At 44.1% G+C, this 23,669-nt stretch overlaps 1 protein-coding gene across 7 annotated transcripts in view; it reads right to left on the bottom strand.

The window, feature by feature from the left end:
- Positions 1 to 23,669, bottom strand: part of APLP2 (amyloid beta precursor like protein 2) — a 49,260-nt gene that overhangs the window by 2,081 nt on the left and 23,510 nt on the right. Inside the window, exons 4-17 of one of the 7 annotated variants that reach the window (XM_054647327.2) lie at positions 18,900 to 19,012; positions 17,227 to 17,402; positions 16,145 to 16,362; positions 14,375 to 14,542; positions 12,298 to 12,413; positions 11,639 to 11,713; positions 10,317 to 10,475; positions 9,737 to 9,865; positions 5,872 to 5,971; positions 5,156 to 5,326; positions 4,543 to 4,578; positions 1,752 to 1,834; positions 837 to 911; positions 201 to 356 (exon numbers count right to left, since the gene is read on the bottom strand). In XM_054647327.2, the coding sequence (XP_054503302.1) occupies positions 201 to 356; positions 837 to 911; positions 1,752 to 1,834; positions 4,543 to 4,578; positions 5,156 to 5,326; positions 5,872 to 5,971; positions 9,737 to 9,865; positions 10,317 to 10,475; positions 11,639 to 11,713; positions 12,298 to 12,413; positions 14,375 to 14,542; positions 16,145 to 16,362; positions 17,227 to 17,402; positions 18,900 to 19,012 (1,775 nt within the window). The remainder of the gene's footprint in view (positions 1 to 200; positions 357 to 836; positions 912 to 1,751; positions 1,835 to 4,542; positions 4,579 to 5,155; positions 5,327 to 5,871; positions 5,972 to 9,736; positions 9,866 to 10,316; positions 10,476 to 11,638; positions 11,714 to 12,297; positions 12,414 to 14,374; positions 14,543 to 16,144; positions 16,363 to 17,226; positions 17,403 to 18,899; positions 19,013 to 23,669) is intronic. The other 6 variants (XM_054647328.2, XM_077190060.1, XM_054647329.2 and 3 more) reach the window with 6 other exon arrangements.

The following is a 23,669-nucleotide window of genomic DNA, read 5'->3' as shown; positions in this document are numbered from 1 at the left end:
GTGTCAGCACAGCATACCTGGGACTGGCACCTGCACACTGAGGAACGAGCAATGATGGTGTCAGCAGGGACAGAGTTAATTCCTACCCAGCCAGAAGCAGAACTCTCCATGGCTTGGCAGCTCCTGCCAATTCTCTACCCCCACACACATGTGATTCAACACTGACTATTTTCATCCTCAGTTATGGAGCTGTTTCTCACCTCCACAATTCCATGGCTGATGGTCCCATACTGCCTCTTCCTCAGCATCACCAAGCTGATGACTATAACAGTAGCTATGGCAACAGCAATCACCAACAGCCCAATAAGGGCACTGCTGCTGAAGCCAAAGTCATCACGGAGGGAGTTGTCATTATCCTGGAGGGAAGAAAACAGAGCAGATTGAGGAAGAGAAATAAGGGAGATGCACTGCTGAACACAAACCTAAACCATGGACACTAGTAAGGTCTTTGACCATCTGTGGTATCGAGATATGACTGATCATACACTAGACAGTGTATATGTATCATCCCTAAGTATTCCACCCCTACATATTTCACCTCTAAATATTCCATCAAAAGGATAACCAATGCAAAATTCTTTCCCCACTTAGTAGCTCTGGACAGACACTGGCCCACATCACTTCCCTATTCCACAAAACACTTTTGCAGTAGGAGTCAAGTTAATATCTAATGTGTGTTCATTGTTTACGTCCTTATGCAGAAGGGGTGTACTGTGTTTCACTCTGCATGAGCCCCTAGGCATCCAGGCACCAAAATCCTGAATTCAGTAAAAATGGTCATCAAAATCCAGCATTAGGAATTTGCCAATCCCTGGATTCAGCAGCCACAAACGTACCGGCTCATCCACCAGCCCTCCGACACGCTCTGCGTTGAAAATCATCTCCTTCACATCAAGGGTTTCATCAATTACCTAAAAACGGCCACAAAAGTGTTTTATGGAAGGATCCACACAAAACAAGGAGGAGAAGGAAGAGGAAGACAAACAAGAGACCTTTAATGAACACTAGCAAAGGCTCAGGACCACTTACCATCTCCCCTTTGCTCTCAACAGCATGGAATGTTCTCCAACTCTTATACAGCCACCAGAGACAGTATTGAGATAGTATTACAGCTAGTTAGCTCCAGACTATCTCAAACTAAAGCCCCAATGAAAAAAAAGCAACTTTTATTGTTTTTTTAACTTTGGACCTAGCATTTCTGTTATGTAAGATCTAACCTATGGCTTTAAAACAGTATTGAAAGGAAATTCAAAAAGGTGACTTTTAAATCTTTTTAAACCCATGGAACTGAGGCAAAGGGCTGTCACTAGAACTTAGAGAATTCTTGACACTATAGAGACAACTCCTGCTGGGTTGCTCAGCTTCAGAGGAAGGTGAGGCCTCCCTTGCCATGAAAAAAAATGGGAGACACAGATGGAACACACCAGCATTCAGTGTGTTCAGACAGTGAACCTAGTGAAAATAAAGGGACATCAAAAGGTCTCTGCTTGGGAAAAGCATTCCTAAATCAAAGAGTTCTCAGAATCAGACTGCCAAAGATCTGAAGCTCTCTCCTTCCCTTCCCCTCCCACCCTTCTGATACTAATCAGTATTAAGAGCCTACAATAGTCACCAAACTGACTCCCCTTCACCATATGGATAATGAACACACTGACATTCTGTGAGCTGGAACAAGACACTGAAACAAGCCACTGCTATTAATTAGTGTCCACAGCAGGTTTAGCTTCACAAAATAAAGGTGGAGAGCTCACCACGTTTTCATCCACCTTGTTCTTGCTATTAATCACTTTTTCTTCAGCACCAATCAGCCCATCCAGCTCAGTCATGCCAGAACCTGCAGCAAAAGAGCAAGGAGAGCCGATCAGCCCTTAGGAACATTTTGGAAGGGTCACCTACTCTGTATAGAGCTGCCTTGGATCGTGTGTTTAACTGCACAGACTGCTGAGTATTAACCTGTCCTCATGCTGCTGTGTCAGATGGCAGCTCACAAACTACAGTGACAAGTGATTAGGAGGGCTGTTAATGAGGGGAAATGAGGCGGCAATGAGAGGAGCAGACAGGACTCATCACCAAAATCAGGCTGAGGTGTCAATTCAGACAAACCGTACAGTTAAGTGCTTCTGTTAGATAGCTCCAGACAAGACATAACACACAGTAAGTGCAGTAACTGCTGCAGGTGTCACCCCAGGTCACCAACACCCCTCTGTGACCCTGAACAGGAGTGGATACACATCCATCTGCCAAGAGCCAGCACACAGGGAATGCTTTCAGCATTGCCCATTCTGCTGGAATCAGGCACATCAGCAAGTGCCTCAGGAATGGGAATTTGAATTCCAAGGTCACCCAGCATGGCTCTGTAATGAGCTGCTGTCCCATACCTGGCACAAGCCCAAAAAAATTAAATCCCAGGACAAGGAAGGAGCAGAGAACTACACCAGCCTTTGTAACAGAACACTACTACCGCATTTCCAGGCTGGAACCAGCACTGGCTCAAGAGAAGAATATCAATTAACAGAAGGCTCTGCATAAACTGTTTTGATCCAAACCATTTATAAATAGATCAGATCAGTAAGAGAGTCTGATGCAAACTGCCCTGACATAACACAGCATGTTAGAACACCAGTGTTCCAGTCGTGGTGGGGACAATGTAATGACCTGTGACGCACTAGTGCAAGAGCAGGACAGTGAAGCCTCAAACCTGCAGTGGATCTTTCCAATGACATGGGGGAAATTCTACTACAGCACTTCAGGCTTTGTTGGTGGCTGCAAACCCCCCACTCTGCACAAATTGCTGAGCTTGCAAGGTGCCCAAGACATGTCAACTGCTGCTGGAATTGGCAACATTTTCTTTGATGAGATGCAAGGACAGGCTACTTGGCTTCAAGGCAAGTTTTTACAGTGACAAGTTTGTATTGCCTGAAAATGCCACAGAAATAACATTTCACTATGAAGTTTTAGTGCATCACGTTTTTCTTTAGAGGCAGTAATCAGATTCCAAGCACGGCCAAGACTGCCAGTCTGACTTCCCTCAACTGTCAAAGCAGGTTATGTTATTATGGAATCAATGATTGGGATTTTCAGGAGAAACCAGCCACAAATAGTTTGTACAGAACTACTGTATCAGCTTTTGGCCTATGCTTGCTTTATTCCAGTTTCAGGAGCCAACCCAGCACAGTCTCCAGGGCTGAGAGTTCAGCTGCTGCAATGAGCTCTGCAATTTATCTCAGTGTGCAGTACCAAGTAACAGACCCAGTACTATGTAGCTCAAAGGCACAGTTTATATTATATACCTTACAGGGAAAAAAATCCGAAAACACACACCTGCACAAAATCCACCCCCTACCCCACCAACCCAATACTCCCTCAAAGCCCTTGAGCAATTCAGTGAAAAGGGATGGGAGAGGAGAAACAAGTGTAGGACTTTGCTGTCCCCAGGTCATCAGAGACTCTTATATTTACCCAGACAGGGAGAACTAGTACAAATATATCATCCTCAAGGCAACACAGCAATTGTCCAAAAATTTAATAAATAAAATATCTAACTAAAGTCTGTTCCAATTCCTGCCAGAGCAGTCAGCACACTGTACACTGTTCCACACCAGGGATGAAGGTGACTTACATTTGCAGAGAAATGTCAATAACGAGAAGAATTTCAAGCTATTTGGTCTTCACTGAGTTACAAAACCACATGTGCTCACATGAAATGGTTATTAGCAAAATCTTTTGCTCTCCTTTGAGATCTACACAATATATTTGGAACCAAAGGCAGATTAAAACACCGGGTTTACTCCACACAGAGCTCATGCAGCACTACTCTGCAAGAGCCTCCCTTTTCTACTAATCCTTCCCTGACTCCATATCACTAATAGAGACATTATTTAATGCTAATATTTCTATGCTGCTCTTAAACTGCTTTTTAGCCAGGCACTGAGCTACTGCAGAATTAATCCTGAGTTAAGGGAGAAATGTAAAACCACACACAGTTTGCTCGTATGGAGAGATGCTACGTGTGGGAAGGTGATGCCAAGGAAAGCACAAACATGGAGGAGGAATCTCCTGATTTATCTGTCCCATACTAGCTGCACTCCCCTAAGGACATTTAGATTGGAAACAGCCTGTGTCCTGAAGTGTTTTGTGGTGTCATGGGGCATCAAGGACAGGTTCCACAGGAGGCAGAAGAGCCTCTGGACCTATTCCCCACCAGCACAGTAGGGTTTAATCTGAGAAGTGTCACAAATGGAGGGATGCAAAGCACCACTGCAGACACTGGCTAAGGCCACCTTCCCCAAGGGCTAAGAGCCACTCCAGGCATTCTGAGACCCTTGTGAGCCCATCAGGGAGGATCACACACACAATTGGATGTTCAGACTACCTGGCTTCTTTAACACTAGGCCTAAACAAGCAAAAGTGAACATGACTGATCTAAGTGAAAGCAAGGAAATGAAAATCAAGGTGAATATGGAACTAAAATGAAGCTATCAGACACATGGAGGAGGTAGGAGAGTGATCAAAAGCACTGTGAGGGAGCAGCTTAGAACCAACCTTTTTTCATTGGATGGTACAAATCCGGCTGAGGATCTAGCATGAGGGAAAACAAAAACAAAAATAGCAGAGAAAGGAGATTAAGAGAGAAAGGAAAAAAGGTTTGTGCATGATTTCTGACTCAGACCCTGGGAAAAGCTTTTAGCCTACAGCTTTATGCTCAGGACTCTGTTCAAGCGTTTTTAAAATAAATACACGCACACACACCAGCTGTCAACATCCAATGATACAAAAAAATAGATATACATATTTAAAAAAAAGAATTCCTTCAGCCCTTCAACAGGTCACAGCACAAAGATTTAACATTACATGAGAACTCTTTTGTTAAAGACTGAAAATTAATTCCAGAGTCAAGTCAAAACGCACTGTAAAAACTTAACATTCACTGCAAAATGAAAAGAGAGGAGACAATTTTGCAAAGAGAAGAATAAGAAAATCATTAGAACAGCTCAGCAGACATGTCTCGCAGCATTGCTTGTCCAGTGAATGAGGGGTCCTGTCAGGGTGACTGCTTTACCCTACATCACCCAAAGAGGTTAGAGTTTTTTCTGTTCCAGCTGAGCCTACTGTCTAAGGAAAACCACCAGTAAACCCAGTGTTCAGTTCCACATACCTTCACTTTCAGGCAAGGCTGGGAAGGTTTTCACCTGGAATGGGTGGAAAGGTTTGCCATCCAGGGGAATTTCTTCACTCTCCTCAGAGCTCACTCTGACATCCACCTGGGACTCAGAAATGGAGGATGTGAACTGATCCATGTCTGCACGCTGCTCCTGAAGCAGCTCATCTGAAAGGAATAAAAGGAATTATTACACAGACTGCATGAAACCTGGCAGTGACAGAGAGAGGCAGATGGTTTGAAGCAGGCTGAGGCAGGACTGCAGGGGAACACTGCTCTCAGGGCTGCCAGGTTATTTTATCTTGTGCATTTCATCTGGAATTCTCAGTAAAGGCATTGGTTAGAAATGCATTCAAATAAGGGCCAAGAGGTTTGATGTGGCAAGAGGATTTGGCAAGATGAGACTAACTAACCTATAAGGGGAGAACGCATTTGGGTTTTTTTAATGGATCTTTTAAATCTCCCTTAGAGAGACAGCTTTGCTATTCTGAACATTGTTGACTTTTTCTTAAACGGACAGTGAAAATTCTTGGAACAAGCTATTCTGCCTGGCTATTTTGTAACATCCAGACAGTATCTTCCCTGAGCCTGAGCCCAAGCACTTGTTGTTGAGGGCACCCCCTCAAAGGAGAGAGCAATCTTTTGGGAGCTCATTGGATATAAAAACTTGGGAGTCTTAACACAGGAGCATAGGGGCTGGCATACACACTCACCAATCTCATCCTGGATTTCTTCAGCCACATATGGCACCTTGTAGAGCAGAGACAAGCTTTGATTCATCCGTTCCTCAATCACATGAAGATGTGTCATCACCTGCAGATGTAAAAGAATGCGTTGGAGTAAGCAAAAACTGTCAGTCACTTCACAGAACCAGTTCTTTCCTTGCTCAATAAAATATCTATTACTGGTGGATCTGCCATGGCAGGCAATAGGGGACACAGATTCATCCAGTCCAATTCTGTGACCAATGCTCTCACACTTCACTGGAACTGGCCATCTGCAGACAGTGCTCTCAGGAGTTTGGCAAATTCTGGGAGTAAGAGAGGATTCAGCTGACTCTCACTGTAACCAACTCTCCACTGCAAACACTAAAATGCCACCGAAGCTGGTATTTCTCATATGCCCAACATAGTCATAATTCATCTCCTGTAGCAGCTTTATTAAATGGATTATCATTCCTGACTGCTAGAAAAGATATAGGCAAAAGGAGCAGACAGGATATTTTATCAGCTCTTGTTTCAGAACAAAGGTGCCTTTCAAACCAACTGTGGCATTACATTTGTCCTACACCCACTCGTTGGCAGCAGTATTCTCCCTTCCTTTGAGCAATACATTCAAGCTCTGGGCAAGCTCAAATCACTCCTCCCAAGCACATTAAATCCAGCGGTGAGGTCAGGCCTGACCTGAAGAGGGTGCTGCATAATCGGGGATCAAGGAGAGCAAGGAAAACATTTATATAGATGGCCAAACATTGCAAAAAGCTAGAGTCAGATGGACCTGTTTCACAGTCTGATGTGTGCCTGACCTTTAAGAGCAAGGATGAAAATTTAATTTTGCATGTAGCAGCTTGTCAATCCAAGAAATCAACCAAGGAGCTTAAAAGTGCATGTGAAAAGTAAAGTGAATGGAAATTGAACTGTACCACCCACATCCCTCGCATGTCGATTTGTTGACACTGCAGCCTTCGGAATGAATTAAGAACTGTTTAGGGTTTAGCTTAAGAACACAGTTCACACACTCTCTCCTGGGCTGTGGCGGCAGCAGCAGAACAAAGTGCTGGGCTGGGCTGTGCTTGACATGTCTGAAAATGTGACCATGAATTCCACATGGAGAGCCAAGCACAATCATAACCACCACAGTTGCCACCACTCCTCCTGGATGTGCAGCTTAAGAAGAAACCCATAGGCAGTGGAAGACCAGGAGACACAAGGTGAATGTGCACTGCCAAGACCCAGAAAACAAGGTGGAATCCATGGAATCTGCCACCTCCCAGTGTGAGGTTTGCTTCTGGAAAATCATTCTGACACCACTCTGCCCCTCACCAGAAGTGGCAGCAACAAGCTCCAGACTTCCTCCTACCCATAACCCAGGATATTTCCACATCCTGGTTATACAGTTTTTTTATGCATTTTTTCCTCAGTGCCTACTTCTTCCTCTTGGCAGCACTAAATGTGCTCCATTGTACTGTCTCCCTGCAGCTCTCCATTCTTTCTTCTTGTTTATCTTTTGTGCACTGCAGAATTCAAAGATACTCCAAAGCAGCATACCAGCCACAAACTGAGACTAGGAAAACATTCCTAAAGCTGCAAAAGGACAGTGAGTTCTCTCTGAACCTAAGAAAGGGCACATCCTTCCAAACAGATCTTTCAGGGGTAACAGACCATTCTTGATCTGAATTTTGAACTGGCCTTCCAGCACAGCTTTCACTATTTTAAAACAAGTGAAAACAAGTATCAACATAATTCCAAAGACTTATAGAGTATCTGCAAGTATTCGTACAAATACAAAAGCCAGATTTGAAGTAACATTCACATACACTACCCAGGAGAAGGAAAAGGATTTTCTGGTTGTTCAGAAGTAAAACACAGTGCAGTGGTGTAGTGGGTCTAGTGCAGGTCAAATGCCAGCACACCCACTAGAATTATTCATTTTCTGCTTTGAAAATAGGGATTAGGAGGAGAGCAAAGCAGGCTCAGAACTTTAAAAGAAACTTTATTAACAGAATTAAAAGAAAAAATAATAGAAAAACCAAAATAAACCTTCAGAACACTTCTCTGCCCCCACAACTTTTCTTTTCCCCACTGACAACATAAAGAGGTAAGTTTGGTATTTTCAGTCAGTTTACCACTTTTAAAATCATCTTTCTTTAGTCTACTTAGGGAGAAGAGTCTCTCCTGCCATGCCATGGAGACTTTTCCACAAGAAACAGTTTTCTTGTGGTTTTAATTTTCACGATTGGCCCCTTCCCAGAAATCTGCAATTGTGAAGTCCCTACCACATTTTGGTAGTTTTCCCACAACTACCACCATGGGTCATTTCAGCTTGCTGGGGTGCAATTTTAGGCATGAGCTGTTCTAGTACAGAAACAAAAGTTCTCTTCTTTTATCTCTGGGAACAGAGGTTTTCTTCTTCCATCCCTGGGGCGAGGTTTTTCACCTCTCTCATTTCTCTCTGTTCAAGCTCCTCATTGGATCACAGCTACTTCAACATCTGCTTGCTTCAACACAGGTGCCTCTGCTCATAGTCGTGGTTAGAATGCTACCCAGAACGCCCCAGTGCATTCCATGAGTTACAGGGGGGGAAAAAACCCAAAAAACCTCTGGTGTATCAATTATATCTTCACCATAGCCTTACAAGAGAATTTTAGCCCAAGACTAAGGCATCTCCTCATTCTCCTCCCATCTGGGATTTGACTCTTTCTTCACTGATCTTGGTGTCTCCATGTTGTTTCCTTTACCTGTCTTCACCCTTTCCTTTTCTCTCACTCAAGAGAGGATTGATGTCTGCAAGTTTCACCTGTGCACTAAAAAGAGTTAATATCTCGTCCGGGCCTGTGGATGGCCATGTGATCTCTGTGGGGCAGCGGCCGCTCTGGCTGCACACCTGGTTTCTGGCCCCTACGCGGTCAATTCCAGCCACGGGGCTGCTTTCTGTGCGGGGCTGCAGGGCCGCCTCTGCTCTCAGCCGTGAGATTTTCCACAGTGCCAGCGGAATGGCTCGGCAGCCCACAGCCGGAGCCAAACGGAGCCAGCCTGGCCCGTCAGCCGTGGCTGAACTCAGCACGGCAGAATCTCAGCCGAGCCTCAGGCTGAGCCACCCAGGCTGCGCAGCAGAGCAAGCCCAGCTAGCGTCTAGTTACCTGTTCAAAAACCAGAAGCAAGTGTGTTTTTTCCAGGGTTTGTTCATTTTTAAGTGTCATTTCACAGAGGTGTGTTTAGTTTTAAACTAAACACAGGTGCCTATATTCAAAATTAGCCAGTTGATTGGTTCTGTTGGGTCTGGAGGAAGCTGTTACCTCCACACAGAGAATCACTTCAATAACTAATGGATTTCCTCTTACAAATGGTACAACATAAACCCATCAAAACCAGACTTTCTGATAAAGCTAACAACATTGATCGAATACTTGGAAAGGGTTATGATTTATGTGTTGGAAACCAGGCAATAATGCTGCAGAGGCATGAGAGAATTCCCACAAACCCTAAACACAGTGAAGATCAAGCCTAAGGAAAGAAACACAGACACTTGGAAGAAGTGAGGAAGCCTGTTCAAGAAAACCAAGTCCCCAGCAAATACATGTCAGGGGCGCTTGATAAAAGGAAATATAAAACTGATACTGACCTAGGTCTAAACCCCTCAACTTGCCACTGTGACCAACAATGTATAAAACAGAGCTTCAATTTTTAACACTATCAGGCACCAAGGAAAACCATGCAGTGAGCACATCTGGTGACAGGAAGTAAGCACAGGAGAGAGGGAGAGCTCCACAAGGATGAAGTTGCAACTCACAGCTTCCAGAGCCTCCGACAGCCCCAGGGCTGGACAATAATGGCTCCCTTGACAGAAACCCTCTCATACCTGGGATTTCATCTGCGCAGCCTTCTCCGGATCCACTGCCAGGACATGCTGGTAGTGGCGGATGGTGTGCAGCCTATCCTTGTTCTCAGCACGGACGTAGCGCTTCAGGGCCTGCAGGATGCGGTGGGGCTGCAGGACAGGAGCAGGGAATAGGTCAAACCACTGGTGTCAACTCCAAATCCACAGCTGAAAACAGCACTTCATGTGTGAGCCTACTTTGGTGCTGGACAGTCCTATCACCTGCACTCACCCCCCGGATTTTCTATTTTCATTTTAATTAAGCCGTTTTGATTCAGAACACTTAATTTTAAGTCAGTATGATTCAGAGCACCACATCTTATGAACTGTGCTTTATGGACACCAAACAAAGCAGAGGTTTTTCTCCCCAGGCAGGAAGGAGTGGAAGTCAATTACAGACCCACTGCTAAGTCTGCAGCACCAACTTCCACAATGAAGAAGCTTTCCTAGGAACCAATTCCCAGTTTCTGCAAGTCACAGGCAATCTTCTCACCAAGACATTCCCACCTGCCATCCTACCCAATGCTATCCTACTGGAAAAATATGTAGGGAAGAAACTCACACGTGGTGGGTCAGCCTGCAGGGCAGCCAGGTAGTTCTCCAGGGCGATGCGACGGCGATCGTTCAGCATGGCTTCCACACGAGCCAGGTGAGTCTCCACCAGCTGCTGCTTCTCACTCGCTGCTTCTTTCTCCAGAGATTTTACCATGGCCTGGAAGTGCTAGAACAAAGAAAATAATCTGTGTGAAATGCACTGCGTGATCAACACCATCTGAAACTCCTCAGAACTAACAAAGACAGTAAAACTCCACATCCAACCCATTTACAGTTAGGAGAGAAAGGCATGGAAAAATGCTGATGCAGATTTCATCTCTGCAAATACAGTAGTGATAATTTGCCTTCCAAACTTCCTTCACAAGCCATTTCAAAGGTCTGAAGAGTGAAAAGGACCTTGCACATAAAGATTATGCTGGGGATGGGAGATCCAGGCTGTGCTGAAGAACTGACACAATATTAATTCTTTCCCCCAACCCTGCAATACAAAAACAGGATTGATCCCTTCAGCCTGAAGCCATTAATTTGAATTTGCAAAAGTTTACAAAGGTATTGCATAGCAAACTTTCCATCAGCATGCCTTCAGATCAAATCTCTCTGTATTCTTTTAGAAAGGTCATAACCCTCATTTCCAAACCAACCAGAATAGTCCACTAAGTGTTACGTTTCAACAGAGATAATGACAAACTTCTGCATTTGCGCATAGTTCCAAATAGTGACTTATATTAAAAATGCAGAGAGAAAACTGTGTTCCAAGATAAAATCCGAAGTGGGCTTAAAAGCTGGAGTCAACCACTTCATTGCATACTGGTTTGAGACAAATTCACGGAGTTGTCACTGCGAGAAGAGCCTTGCCCTAATGATCCCACACTTCAATCTCTCATTAACTTCACAGTCCAACGGAACTCTCCTTGTAAGGCACAAGATTAGCATTTTGGCAGCAAATCAGCTTCATCTGCTGTCTAAGGTGTTTTCACTAAGTCTGGCCGAGCAGGAAATGTGTGCCCAGAGAGCCAGAGCTGATTCTGAACCAGGCTCTGAGGCCAGTGTTAGTGCAAAACAGGCCAAAGGTCTGAAATTACAATTTGGCTCCACTGATGCTACGCCTGAGGTGCGAGATCACTTTCTACTAGTGTATGTAGGAAGGGACTTGGCATAGTATCAGATCATCTCCAGTTTAACGAACAAAGCTAACAATTGAATCAAACCTCCTCTAAAAGGCAGCTGTTGATAGAGCAGGAAGGCTGTTCTTGCATCTCAGTTGTCTTTTAGCTCTGAATATTGCCCTCTCTCTCAGTAACTTTCCCCTTAGGATCCTTCCACTCTTACCTGGATCAGAGTCTGCCTTTCTGCCTTGGGGAGATTAACAGCCTGGTGCTCTGCTTCCTCCCACTCTTTTTTCACCTGGACAGGAAAAGGACAGAACACATGAACAAGACACAAATTTACATCTTATCTTTATGAGCTGCTTTGCCTTCACAGGCAGAGCTGGGTTTTGAAGGCACAAAAGAGCTGTTGTGGGGTTTAAGCCTAGCACTTAATCCCTCTGAGTAACAAGCCAAGCTTCACAGAATCCTGTGAGGGTTTAGGCTGGAAGGGACATCCAAGATGAGCTGGAAGGCTCATCTTGTTCCACCCCCTGCCATGGGCAGGGACATCTTCTACTAGACTGGATGGCTCCAAGCTCTGTCCAACCTGGCCTTAAACACTTCCAGGTATGGGGAATCCACAACCTCTCCAGACAACCTGTGCCAGGGCTTCAGCACCATCTGAATAAAGAATTTCTTCCCAGCATCAATGTAATTTCTCTCTCTCTCAACACTGGAGAAATAAAAATCTGACTCCCATGGTGTGGTCATACTGAAAGAAACACACAGAAGGCTGGAAACTGGAAAGCAAGTCACTTCACCACCAATTCTTCCAGTAAAACGGGCAGCAGCCAACACACAAAAAGCCGCACAGCACAAAGCCTGAAGGCTGACACTCACCCGGTCCATGCGGTTGTGATGCCTGACCTCCAGCTGCTCCTTGGCCTTCTGGAAGCGGGCATGCTCATTGTCATCAGCAGGGGTTTCAAAATAGACATCCACATCATCAGTTGGCACTGCATGAAGAGGGAAGGGTAAGCACGGTCAAAAACCCGCAATCCTGGATTGTGGAGTGCAAGGAAAGGACTCTCCATGCCTGCCTAATTAATAGTCTGGCAAGCTGAGCCTACTGAACCACCAACTTCTAGAGTCAGTCTTAGAATCTTTACGGTGCCAATTTTCTGTCCAACATCAGCTCAAATGGCAGTGATGACCACAGCTCCCAGCACTGCTTGGCCTGCGCAGTGCTGAGGTGAGCAGCTCTCAGCTCCAGAAACACAGTGCCTGGCATGACAGGATAAAGAACTACTTTTCCCTTCACTTCCACATTGGCCTTGGATGGTTTAAGTGACATTCTGTGCATTAGCTGTTCATTGACAAGCTGGCTCCAGATGTCATTAACATGATTAGGGAGTTTGACAATATATCTGCACAAAAACAGTATTTTACACTTCAAACCTACCTTCCCCTACCAGATGCACCATGCAGGACTTACAGGCAACGATATTAGACAAGACAGCAACAGAAGGAGACTCAGTGTGACAAAGTGACTTGTCCAATATACTGGATGGTTTGTAACTTCAAGACATCCAAATTTGACAAGGGGAAAAACAAAGTTTCCTGATAAACTTCCTGATAAAAAGAACTGATAAACTTCAAGCATCTACAGAATCCACACCAGGGGTTCTGTATTTCTTATACTGCAGTTCAGGAAGTGCTGAAAGTGCTCCTGTGCTATGGTTTTAGGAACTACACATCCCAGAGCCTTTCTGAAAGATCTATGGCAAACATGATGCACTCTGTTGTTACCCTTCACCTGAGGGAAGGCACAAAGGGACAGTTAAGGCAACCTGTCATCCATATTAGTTATTTGGGTGGAAAAACCTCCAACACGTCATTAAAGACAGCATGCTTCAGAAAAAAATTACCTGGCACTTCAGCATGAGCACTGAATAAGAGTTCAGCATGCACTGCACCCTTCCCTCTAACTAGGGGGAAATAATGACAACATACATCACAGGCACTATTGTTGCGTGCAAGGGACAATGTCATATCTGTCCCATATTCTGGCCCTGCTCCTGGCATTTCTGAACCAGGCTTGGACACAGAGAACTCTCTTCCCAGCCCCAAATCCTTCTGTAACAGGACAATCTTTTGTACTAAAAGCTCCTGACATCTGCATCTCTTCTTTCACTGCCTCAGTTAGATCAGCCCAATCTAAAGCACTTGCATGAAGCACATTTTGTAAACAGGATTATGGCTGTATAGTCAGGCTGCCAAGCCCCAGATAACACAAAAAGCCTTTCAAAAGCTTTAATGGTAGCTGAAGTGGAAGTGCTGGAGTTCAATAATAAGATTAATAAAGAGGTTAAAATGTTTTTAGTAGTTTTATCATCTGACATAAAAGCCAGTTGAAACTGGTGCCAAAAACCTTAAGCACTCAAAAACACAGGCACTGAGATGTGATTTGTATTTCATACCAAGCTGAAAATGGGAATCTGAATTCTATACTACTGGTCTGATATTTTCCAAAATTAAAGTAGCAAGAAAATGCCTACTACCAGGAGAACAGTAGCCTGCTTTTCAGGACCTACTGTCAAACATATGCACGGTAACACGACTGGGGAAAGCAAGGGCTTCCTTACATATATTTTGATTAAAAAGCCAGTTAAGCAAGAGGTCAGATACAGCACCTGGTCCCTGTTACAGATCTGGAAGAGGACAGCTGAGCCCTCAGCAAGAGCTGCAAGTCACCAGGGAGCACAGACAGCATATGGTGAGGGGCACTTTCCCAAGGAACAATCACCCTACAGACCTAGGGAAGCAGAGACAGGAGGAGACTGCTGCGAAGGGACAGACACCAGAACCAAAGGAATACGCTACAGACGGGTCCTCTATTGCCCAAGGGAAGGAGGAGACACCACACGCCAGACAGACAGTGGCCAGCTGCAAAAGGCCAGTGGGAGGCAGGACTTACTCATCTTTTTACACACAGCCATACAATACTCCTCTGACTCAAAATTGTTCCTGTTGCCTCCGCAGCCTCCATATATAAAGCGAATGCATTTTCTCTTGTTAGGATCGAAGTACCAACGAGGCATCACAGCCCGGCAGGGCCCTGTCATGGCCTCCTGGGAGCAGACAGCTGTGTGGAGATGGGTGAGAACATGAGCTAGCGAGGAGCGCAGGCCTTGCCGAGCGATTTACATGATGCAGAGGTGGCTCTACTTCACCCCTTCCTCTGAGGCACTGGCCTCAACATTGCTGCTGCACCAACCCAAGGGCTTCTGTCAGTTTTGGGGGGCTTAACATTCCAATGGATCCATTACAAGCTGGTCAGGGAGATGCCTGCACGTGGTGCTTTGGAGATAGCCAAGCAGCTCACTCTGTCCCTAAATTGAGCTCTCATCTGTGAGAGATTTCTCCAGAGCCAGGGGCTGGGACAACAGGAATCTGTTCTGCTGATGCCACAGAATTATGCCCCAGCTACCCCAGTAGGAGACCCTCCACTCTATAAGACCAGAAGCATGAAAAGCCAGTCAATTAGGGCTGCTTTAAAGCATCAAAGGATGTTCAGTTCACTGCATTCTGCCGGACAGACACTCTACATCTTACAGGGCAAGTGTAGGAGTAAGTGAAAAAGCAGGCTAAACAAAGGGATTGATCTCCATACCAGCCTCAGACACTGAGGTTTTAAGGTTTGAAACATCTATGCACCAAATATTAAAACTCCATGTAGCCATGGCATGTGGAATGCTTCATGGTGAGCCAGCAATAGCAGCTGGGCTGTTTTGAGGCAAGAGAGCAGATATAGTGTATAAATTAGCAACTGTTCATAGTACTTCAGGGAAAAAAAGACTGCATACCCCCAAAACAGACACCCCAATCATATTCCTCCAAGCCTCTTACAAAACCTGCAGATAGATCTGCCACAGCCCTGTACACATATGAGCTAAGCCTTGTTTCAGCAAGGAAAATTATCTGCAGCATGCTGGCATTTTACCAAAAAGATGCGAGATCTGCTGGCAATGATTCAGTGATCTGTAGCTAATTGAATTTCTTTCCCTCTCCGCTCCTCCCTCCTCTGCAGACACTTCTACATGCAAAGTGTAAGACATCACATAATGCTAAGGCATCACACCATGAGCCCTCTGCAAAGGCACCTACCACTCAACAAAAGCTGCCACCAGCACAGTAGATTATACTATTGCAGAAAGTCTATCTTAACATATAATAAAGTTGGGGCAGTTGTGCTGGCTTTCTTTTGTGGAAGAGAAGTGTTTTGCAAAGGCAGCACCAAGGATGCTCCTCACCCTTAAATGACCAGATGGCACATCTGCAGAGTATGGCCCATCACTTTCAGCTTCCTCATTTTAAGCTGGTATAAACCACCAGATGTTAAATTTACAGTGTACCCCAAATGTCCCTTTAAGATTTTCCAAAATTTGCAGATATGGCTTTTCTGACTCAACACTGCACCTTCACAAGGTGCTTGTTCAACATGCCACACACTGGGCTTTCTGCCAGCAGAACTGCTGTTTATCTGGAAACATATGGCCCACGCTCTAGAGAGTTAATTTCAACACTTGAAACAAGCATCATCAGCTTTCCTCTGTTTGCTAACTTATCTGGCAAATAAAACTTCCAAGTGGCACTTATCGACTTGATCAAAACCCCATCACTAACAGACAGCCAACAGGAATGATCTCAAGGGAGCAGGAGGCCTGTGGACTGGAATGTGTCTTACATTTCATGTCACTGCTCACTTCTTTTTCAGACATAGCCTTGTCACTGCTGGGCTCTGTAGGTGTCTCTTCATTGTAGTCATCAACCTTGTAGCTGTCATAGTAGTAATCACGGTCTTCCACCACATCGTCCTCCTCTTCCCCTTCATCATCCTCATCCTCATCTTCCTCCACAGCTGTTCCTGTGAAGTCTTCTACACCTGCCTCTGTAGGGAACTCACTGGAGGGACACAGATAAATTAGGGAGTAAGGTTAAGGCTAATCACTTGGAGGTACCTGAACAATGATTCTTTCCATCTGCTCTAGAAACACTGGAAATGGGAAAAATAAGTGTACTAACTATTAATTAGCCCATCACTCACAGCAAGGGGACATCCCTTATTACGGACACTCCTGCTGCTGCAAGCAGAGATTCTCCATGGCTCTGCCTTCATGTGGCCTCTTTCCATTTTTCAGTAAGTGAAAGTCTAACCTTTTTGAGTCAGGCTCCTACTATAGAATCCCAGAATGGTTTGGGTTGGGAAAGACGTTTAAGCCCATCTTGGTCCACCCTTTCCCCTGGGCAGGGACACCTTTCACTATCCCAGGTTGCTCCAAGACCCATCCAACCTGGCCTTGGACACCTCCAGGGATCCAGGGGCAGCCACAGCATCTCTAGGCAGCCTGTGCAAGGGCATCACCATCCTCACAGGGAAGAATTCCTTTCCAATATCCCATCTAACACTCCCTTCTGGCAGGGTGAACCCATGCCCCTGCAGGCCCTTGTCCAAAGACCCTCTCCAACTCTCTTGGAGATTGTTTAGGCATTGGAAGGGGCTCTAAGGTCTCCCTGGAGCCTTCTCTTCTCGAGGCTGAATGACCCCAACTCTCCGCAGGTATGAAGGGAGAGGGGGTATTTAGCTCCTCCCATAAAAGGGGGACTGCAAAGTCATTTGTCCTCTTCAGGCTTAGGACACTTCTTTTGGAAACTCAGAAGCACAGAAATTTGCTCAATCCTCACTACAAGGGAGTTGCTGTGTGAAATATTCCCAAGCAGCAGCTTCATGTGCCAAGCTTTCAATATCTACATCAGTAAGAACTCTACCTCTTGTAGAGGTCATAGTCTTCATCCTCATCCTCATCCTCTTCCTCTTTGGACAGAGCCTCATCCACAACCTTAGTCTGAGGACAGCACACATATTCTGTTCCATGGAACTGGTCCACTCCGCAGGGCAGCAGCATCCCGTAGCTGTGCAGGATCATCCCTTCTGTCAGACAGGCCTGAAAGGAGAGCCCATTCACGTCAGTCCAGCATCATGCTCTTCCTTTGGATAAAGCTCAAGTTTGCCTATCAGAGATCTCAAGAATGGTTTAAGTTTTACAGCAAAAACAACAGCAACACGTGACCTAAATCTGAACATCAAAGGAGAGTGGAAACTTGTAGCGTTAAAAAAAAAAAAAAACAACACAAATGTCCCAGATTCAGAAACACCCAGTACTTCCTGGTGCTAACATTTTACACCCTGGCCCCAACAACTGATGGTTTGTCAACCTGGCAAAGTTCAGGAAAAAAAACCTAAACATTTTGCACCAACTCAAGGGAGAACACTTGAAAGAGCCAGAAAGGGTGTTTTCTTTTCTGGGCTGGCCATTTCAGTAAACTTTATCAATTAAACTTTACATTGTAGCAAGTGAATAATTACTCAAATGGACTTTGTGTCAAGATATTTTTACCAACTGTAAGATTAAAATCAATCAGATAATTCAAGAAAAAGTCAACTGTAAAGTACACTTAGACATTATGTCTATATACTTGTCTTAAGCAAAGGAAATACTTGGCTTAGAGGTGCCCAGAAAAGAATGAAGGAAAACTTTATTATGCCCATCAGAACCCTTTTGTGCTTTGCTTTGTTACAACACTGATTTTAAATGTGCCAAGTATTGCTGGAAAAGTTCTCCAATCACATTTAAAGTAAATGATTTTTCAATTTTCTAGACATTAACAAGTTTACCCTCAATTAAAAGACATTTCCTCTAGTACAGCTATTTAGACAAATTTTTGCTCACATGATTTTAAAGAACAAGGAATTTTAAGTGGAGCATCCTTAACTGGTCTTTGTGTTGCTGTTTCTACAATTGCTGCTTCTACAAAATGGAAAACAAGCACATACTGTCATGATCTTGTTTTTATTAGCCCAGCTTCAAATGGGAGTGCAGAGTTTTTACAACAGTTTAGCTAGCCAGATAGAAAAAACACAAACCCACCCCCCCTCCAAAACCATGGGCTAGATTTATTTTGAGAATATAATCCATCCCTTATGTAAAACCTCTACTAATCAGTCCCAACAAAACTCAGATTGCTCCCAGGCAAGCCCTCCCAACCAAATCCCCAGCAGCAGAAGGTACATTAAAGCAAAATGTTCAAGAAAAATATGAACTATCCTATGCTCACTGTATCTCCCTGGGAGAAAAAAATAAAACTAAAGAGGGATGAACCATTGGTTAAAGCAGTATTGCAGAGAGCTGATTTCAATTCCTACCTCTGTGATATGGATAAGCTATTTAGGAGAGTTTTTAATGAAGAATAATTCAATTGCTAGACAGGTTTTTTAAGTCACTTGAGTACTTTTAAATTTTTATTTCCTTGCTGTCAGCCTCAGTTCATTGACTAGAACACGGGAACAGCGATACAGAGAGAAACACTGCTATGCTCCAACACTGCCAACATCCAAGTGGACAGATCCAGAATAAACACTCCTGTCCCAGTGGCTCCATTACCTCCTTTGCCACAGTGTGCCAGTGCTGGTGGCTTTCACAGACATCCATGCGCTCCTTGTGGAAGAACCGGCACTTCTCGGGCACCAACAGGACATCACTTACAAACTCACCCACTGAAAAACACAATGGTTACAGTTCACATGCGTCAGCAAATAAAGCCTCCCAGAACTCCCGCAAAGTGCACTGTGTGCATGTGTTAGCAGTTTCAGTTGAATCAGGCAGAAATACCAGTTTAAGTGAAGCCATTTTTGTTCGCCAAGCCAAGTTTCTTGGCCAATGCACCTTTTAATGGGGTCTAGTGCAGGTCAAATGCCAGTACACCCACTAGAATTATTCATTTTCTGCTTTGAAAATAGGGATTAGGAGGAGAGCAAAGCAGGCTCAGAACTTTAAAAGAAACTTTATTAACAGAATTAAAAGAAAAAATAATAGAAAAACCAAAATAAACCTTCAGAACACTTCTCTGCCCCCACAACTTTTCTTTTCCCCACTGACAACATAAAGAGGTAAGTTTGGTATTTTCAGTCAGTTTACCACTTTTAAAATCATCTTTCTTTAGTCTACTTAGGGAGAAGAGTCTCTCCTGCCATGCCATGGAGACTTTTCCACAAGAAACAGTTTTCTTGTGGTTTTAATTTTCACGATTGGCCCCTTCCCAGAAATCTGCAATTGTGAAGTCCCTACCACATTTTGGTAGTTTTCCCACAACTACCACCATGGGTCATTTCAGCTTGCTGGGGTGCAATTTTAGGCATGAGCTGTTCTAGTACAGAAACAAAAGTTCTCTTCTTTTATCTCTGGGAACAGAGGTTTTCTTCTTCCATCCCTGGGGCGAGGTTTTTCACCTCTCTCATTTCTCTCTGTTCAAGCTCCTCATTGGATCACAGCTACTTCAACATCTGCTTGCTTCAACACAGGTGCCTCTGCTCATAGTCGTGGTTAGAATGCTACCCAGAATGCCCCAGTGCATTCCATGAGTTACAGGGGGGGAAAAAACCCAAAAAACCTCTGGTGTATCAATTATATCTTCACCATAGCCTTACAAGAGAATTTTAGCCCAAGACTAAGGCATCTCCTCATTCTCCTCCCATCTGGGATTTGACTCTTTCTTCACTGATCTTGGTGTCTCCATGTTGTTTCCTTTACCTGTCTTCACCCTTTCCTTTTCTCTCACTCAAGAGAGGATTGATGTCTGCAAGTTTCACCTGTGCACTAAAAAGAGTTAATATCTCGTCCGGGCCTGTGGATGGCCATGTGATCTCTGTGGGGCAGCGGCCGCTCTGGCTGCACACCTGGTTTCTGGCCCCTACGCGGTCAATTCCAGCCACGGGGCTGCTTTCTGTGCGGGGCTGCAGGGCCGCCTCTGCTCTCAGCCGTGAGATTTTCCACAGTGCCAGCGGAATGGCTCGGCAGCCCACAGCCGGAGCCAAACGGAGCCAGCCTGGCCCGTCAGCCGTGGCTGAACTCAGCACGGCAGAATCTCAGCCGAGCCTCAGGCTGAGCCACCCAGGCTGCGCAGCAGAGCAAGCCCAGCCAGCGCTGCAGCGGAGCAGGGTCAAGCCTGGCCCCACGGCGGGGCAGGACCTGGCCTGGTGCAGGTCCAGTTACCTGTTCAAAAGCCAGAAAAAAGAGTTTTTCCCAGGGTTTTTTCATTTTTAAATGTGATTTCGCAGAGGCACGTTTAGCTCTCTTAAGTGGTTTGACAGGGTGTCAATATTCAAAACCAGCCAGCTGACTGGTTCCGTCAGGTCTGAAGGAAGCTGCCAAGGTCTTTACAGGGAATCACTTCCATAGGTCATGGATTTTCCCTTAACTACGTTAAACCACAACAGTGTGCCTTGAGGGTTTGGTATATTCTTAAAGGAGACAAGTCACACCAGCTGTAAAAATTATTTCTGAGAATTTAAAGAAAAATAAAGCCTCAGAGAATCCAATGTCAAACGATGAGCATGGGGTGATTCTGCTGACCCCGAAAGCTGAATGCAGAGTTTACAGTGCAACTTAATAAATAGTTGTTTTTCCATGAAAGGATTGACTGAAGAGATTTCACTCAAATCTTTGAGAAGACTGTGTCTGCACTAAGAAGTTTCAAACTACTGAATCACCTATTTTCAAATGAGCTGCATCATACCAAAGTTCCTTCATGCTGTCTGCTGCTGTAACAGCCTAGAAATTTTTATATGCTGAGAGTGTTATCTGTGTTTTCAGTATTTGAGCAAGTCTTGTTTGGTTTTCGTTTTTTTTTTCCAGATGGTTTAATTCAAGATCAACCGCAGCACATTCACTGCCCTAACCAAAACACAGAGAGCTGGAAAATAAAAACTATACTGCCTAAATATCAGAGTACAACCAGAGTCAGCAGATACACTGCATTCCAGTATCTAGATAACCTCAACCTCACTAGCACGAGGAAGCTTTGGTACAATCCTTGTGCCAAACCCAGAATTTTGCTTTTGGGGAAGATGGGAGAGAGAGAATCTCTCTGCTGTACAAACTGTACTTTTTGGACTTAAAAGCTATTTAGCCTAAATTTCTATCATTATTCAGCCTGGTACCAACACATATGAATTACGGATCAGAAGCAAATGAGGATCACGTCCAGTTCTTACCCAAGAAGTCCCGGCAAACACTGCCACTGGAATCCAAACATGAAATTTTCTCCAAGCTAAGATTTTTCTTTCTTGCAGATTCAAATGCTGCGTTCATTAATTTTAAAATAAGGAGAGAGCTAGATACTCTGAGAAGAACAGGAAAAGATCTTCAGCTCAAGTGTTTTAAAGCAGCATTCCCTGCACACGTGACCAGTAGCATTAGGAGCAGCAGCGTTTGTTAAAATTGGAGAAAAGCTTTTAAGTCAAAGACTTTTGCTCACAGGAAAAGACTTTTGGAGAAGACTTTTCCACAAAGCAGAATTCTTTGTCAAACCAATCTTTCACACCATCTTTTCAAAATACATTTTAAATATTGTTTGCATGACCAATTTTTTTGCAGCTTCTTACTGTTGATACTAAATGATCAGGGATACATCTACAAAGTACAGAGAAGTTGAATAGTTTAGAGTTAGATTACCTGATAATTGAAGACAGTGAAATCAAATGACCTTCACCATCCCTTTGCAATTACTTACATTTTAAACTAAAAGAGATTGTATTTTCCCCATTTTCTCACCTCAAAACAGGCCAGTTAGATTTTTTTAGTTAATAATCTTTCATCTTACTCTATCAGGAAAAGTTGAATTGCTTCTGGTAAGAAAAGTAAAACTGAGCTAACTTTAAAACCAAGGGACTCTGGTTCTGGGTTCTTCACTTTTCAAATACAAAGGAGTTTTCCTTTTTGGGGTAGGGGCAGGGAAGATTAAACAGGGTATGGTGACAGGATCCTACCTCAAGGTCCCCTGTGTATTAATGCATCAAGGAAAACACAACTAAAAGGGAACAAAATCCCACAGTTTGATTATAATTGCAGAGAAATGCATCATCCATTTACAAGAAGCAATTTGTGGAGTGCTGAAGACAGAGATTTTATAGACATATGGCCTCCAGACTTGCAACTCAGATCTGAAAACCAAGGCTGCCTCACAGGCTGGAGCCTGCAAATCATGAACACTGTGAAATATACTAATGAAAAACCTGAATAGTTTAATGCTAATCAAATTTTAGGGCAGTGTCAGTAAAATCAGCTTATTTTTTAGCTGGAGAATAGCCTAGGGGAATGATTATTTCTAAAAGAGATGACTCCTTATAAATCCAGGGATCTTGCTTTCATCCTTATTTCCATCAGAAATTATTCTCCTTATGATCAGGAGATGATCATAAGGAGATCCTCATGATCCAGTTGGGCTTGGTTGTTTCCCAAACCTGAATTTCCACATCTATAAAGGCAAGCACCTTTCTCCCAGGATGTGTCCACAATAAATTTTTTGTTTAATGAAGTGCTTTATGATTGTCTCATGGAAGGCATTACATAAAGGACAAAGCACACACATGGTTCTGCTGCTTTGCTGGTATTATCCCATGTCAAATCACATGGTAACCTGAGATACAGACACAAATGATGAAAACTGGTTCCTACTCAATGCTCCCAGCAATCAGTTGGGAGCATTCAGTAGGAGGTCTCTCCCAAGACCTCTTACAAGTCTTTTCCAGTGGATAACTGAAAAGAAAGCCAGCTGAGCTCACTCCTAAGAACACGCAGTGCAGTGGGGCAGTGCGGTGTCACCCACAACCCACAGGTCAAAAGTCACAAGTTAACCAGTTAAAGTATGCTGCCTGATTCCAGTGGGTGGGAACATTCTGGAAAGCACCATGAAATCCATCACAGTTTATCTCATATTCTTTCACAGTTCAAAATGGGGAAAGGAGATACAGCTGTAAGAAAAAGAGCCTCTTTGAAACAGCAAAGTTTAAATATAGCCATTGAAATAAAATAGAGATCTCTTGCCAAGACCAAGCAGGAAGCCTGAGCACACAGAGCATTTAAGTCTCCAAGGCAACAAAATATTAAAGCTTCACAAAAATAGGATCAAAGTATTAAATCCCAGTGTTTTTGTGGTACTCAGATACAACAGTCTTCAGGTTTTTATGGCATTTGCAGAGAGAATGGGGATTTGTTTCTCATGCCAGGCACCATTATTCTACCACAGCTGTTACCAAGCTGTCGATCTGCTCCAAAAAGGCAGAGTTCCATCTTGTGGAAAGAAAAACATGTCAAAGAAAAACAGTGAAAGTTGTCTTGTATCAGGTTGTCATTTCCACAAGTCTAACAAACTGA

The sequence above is a fragment of the Agelaius phoeniceus genome, chromosome 23 (assembly GCF_051311805.1).
Source record: "Agelaius phoeniceus isolate bAgePho1 chromosome 23, bAgePho1.hap1, whole genome shotgun sequence".
In the NCBI taxonomy this organism is placed as follows: Eukaryota; Metazoa; Chordata; class Aves; order Passeriformes; family Icteridae; genus Agelaius; species Agelaius phoeniceus.
The sequence above is the reverse complement of the archived record's forward strand: the minus strand, read 5'-3'. Positions and strand labels throughout refer to the sequence as shown.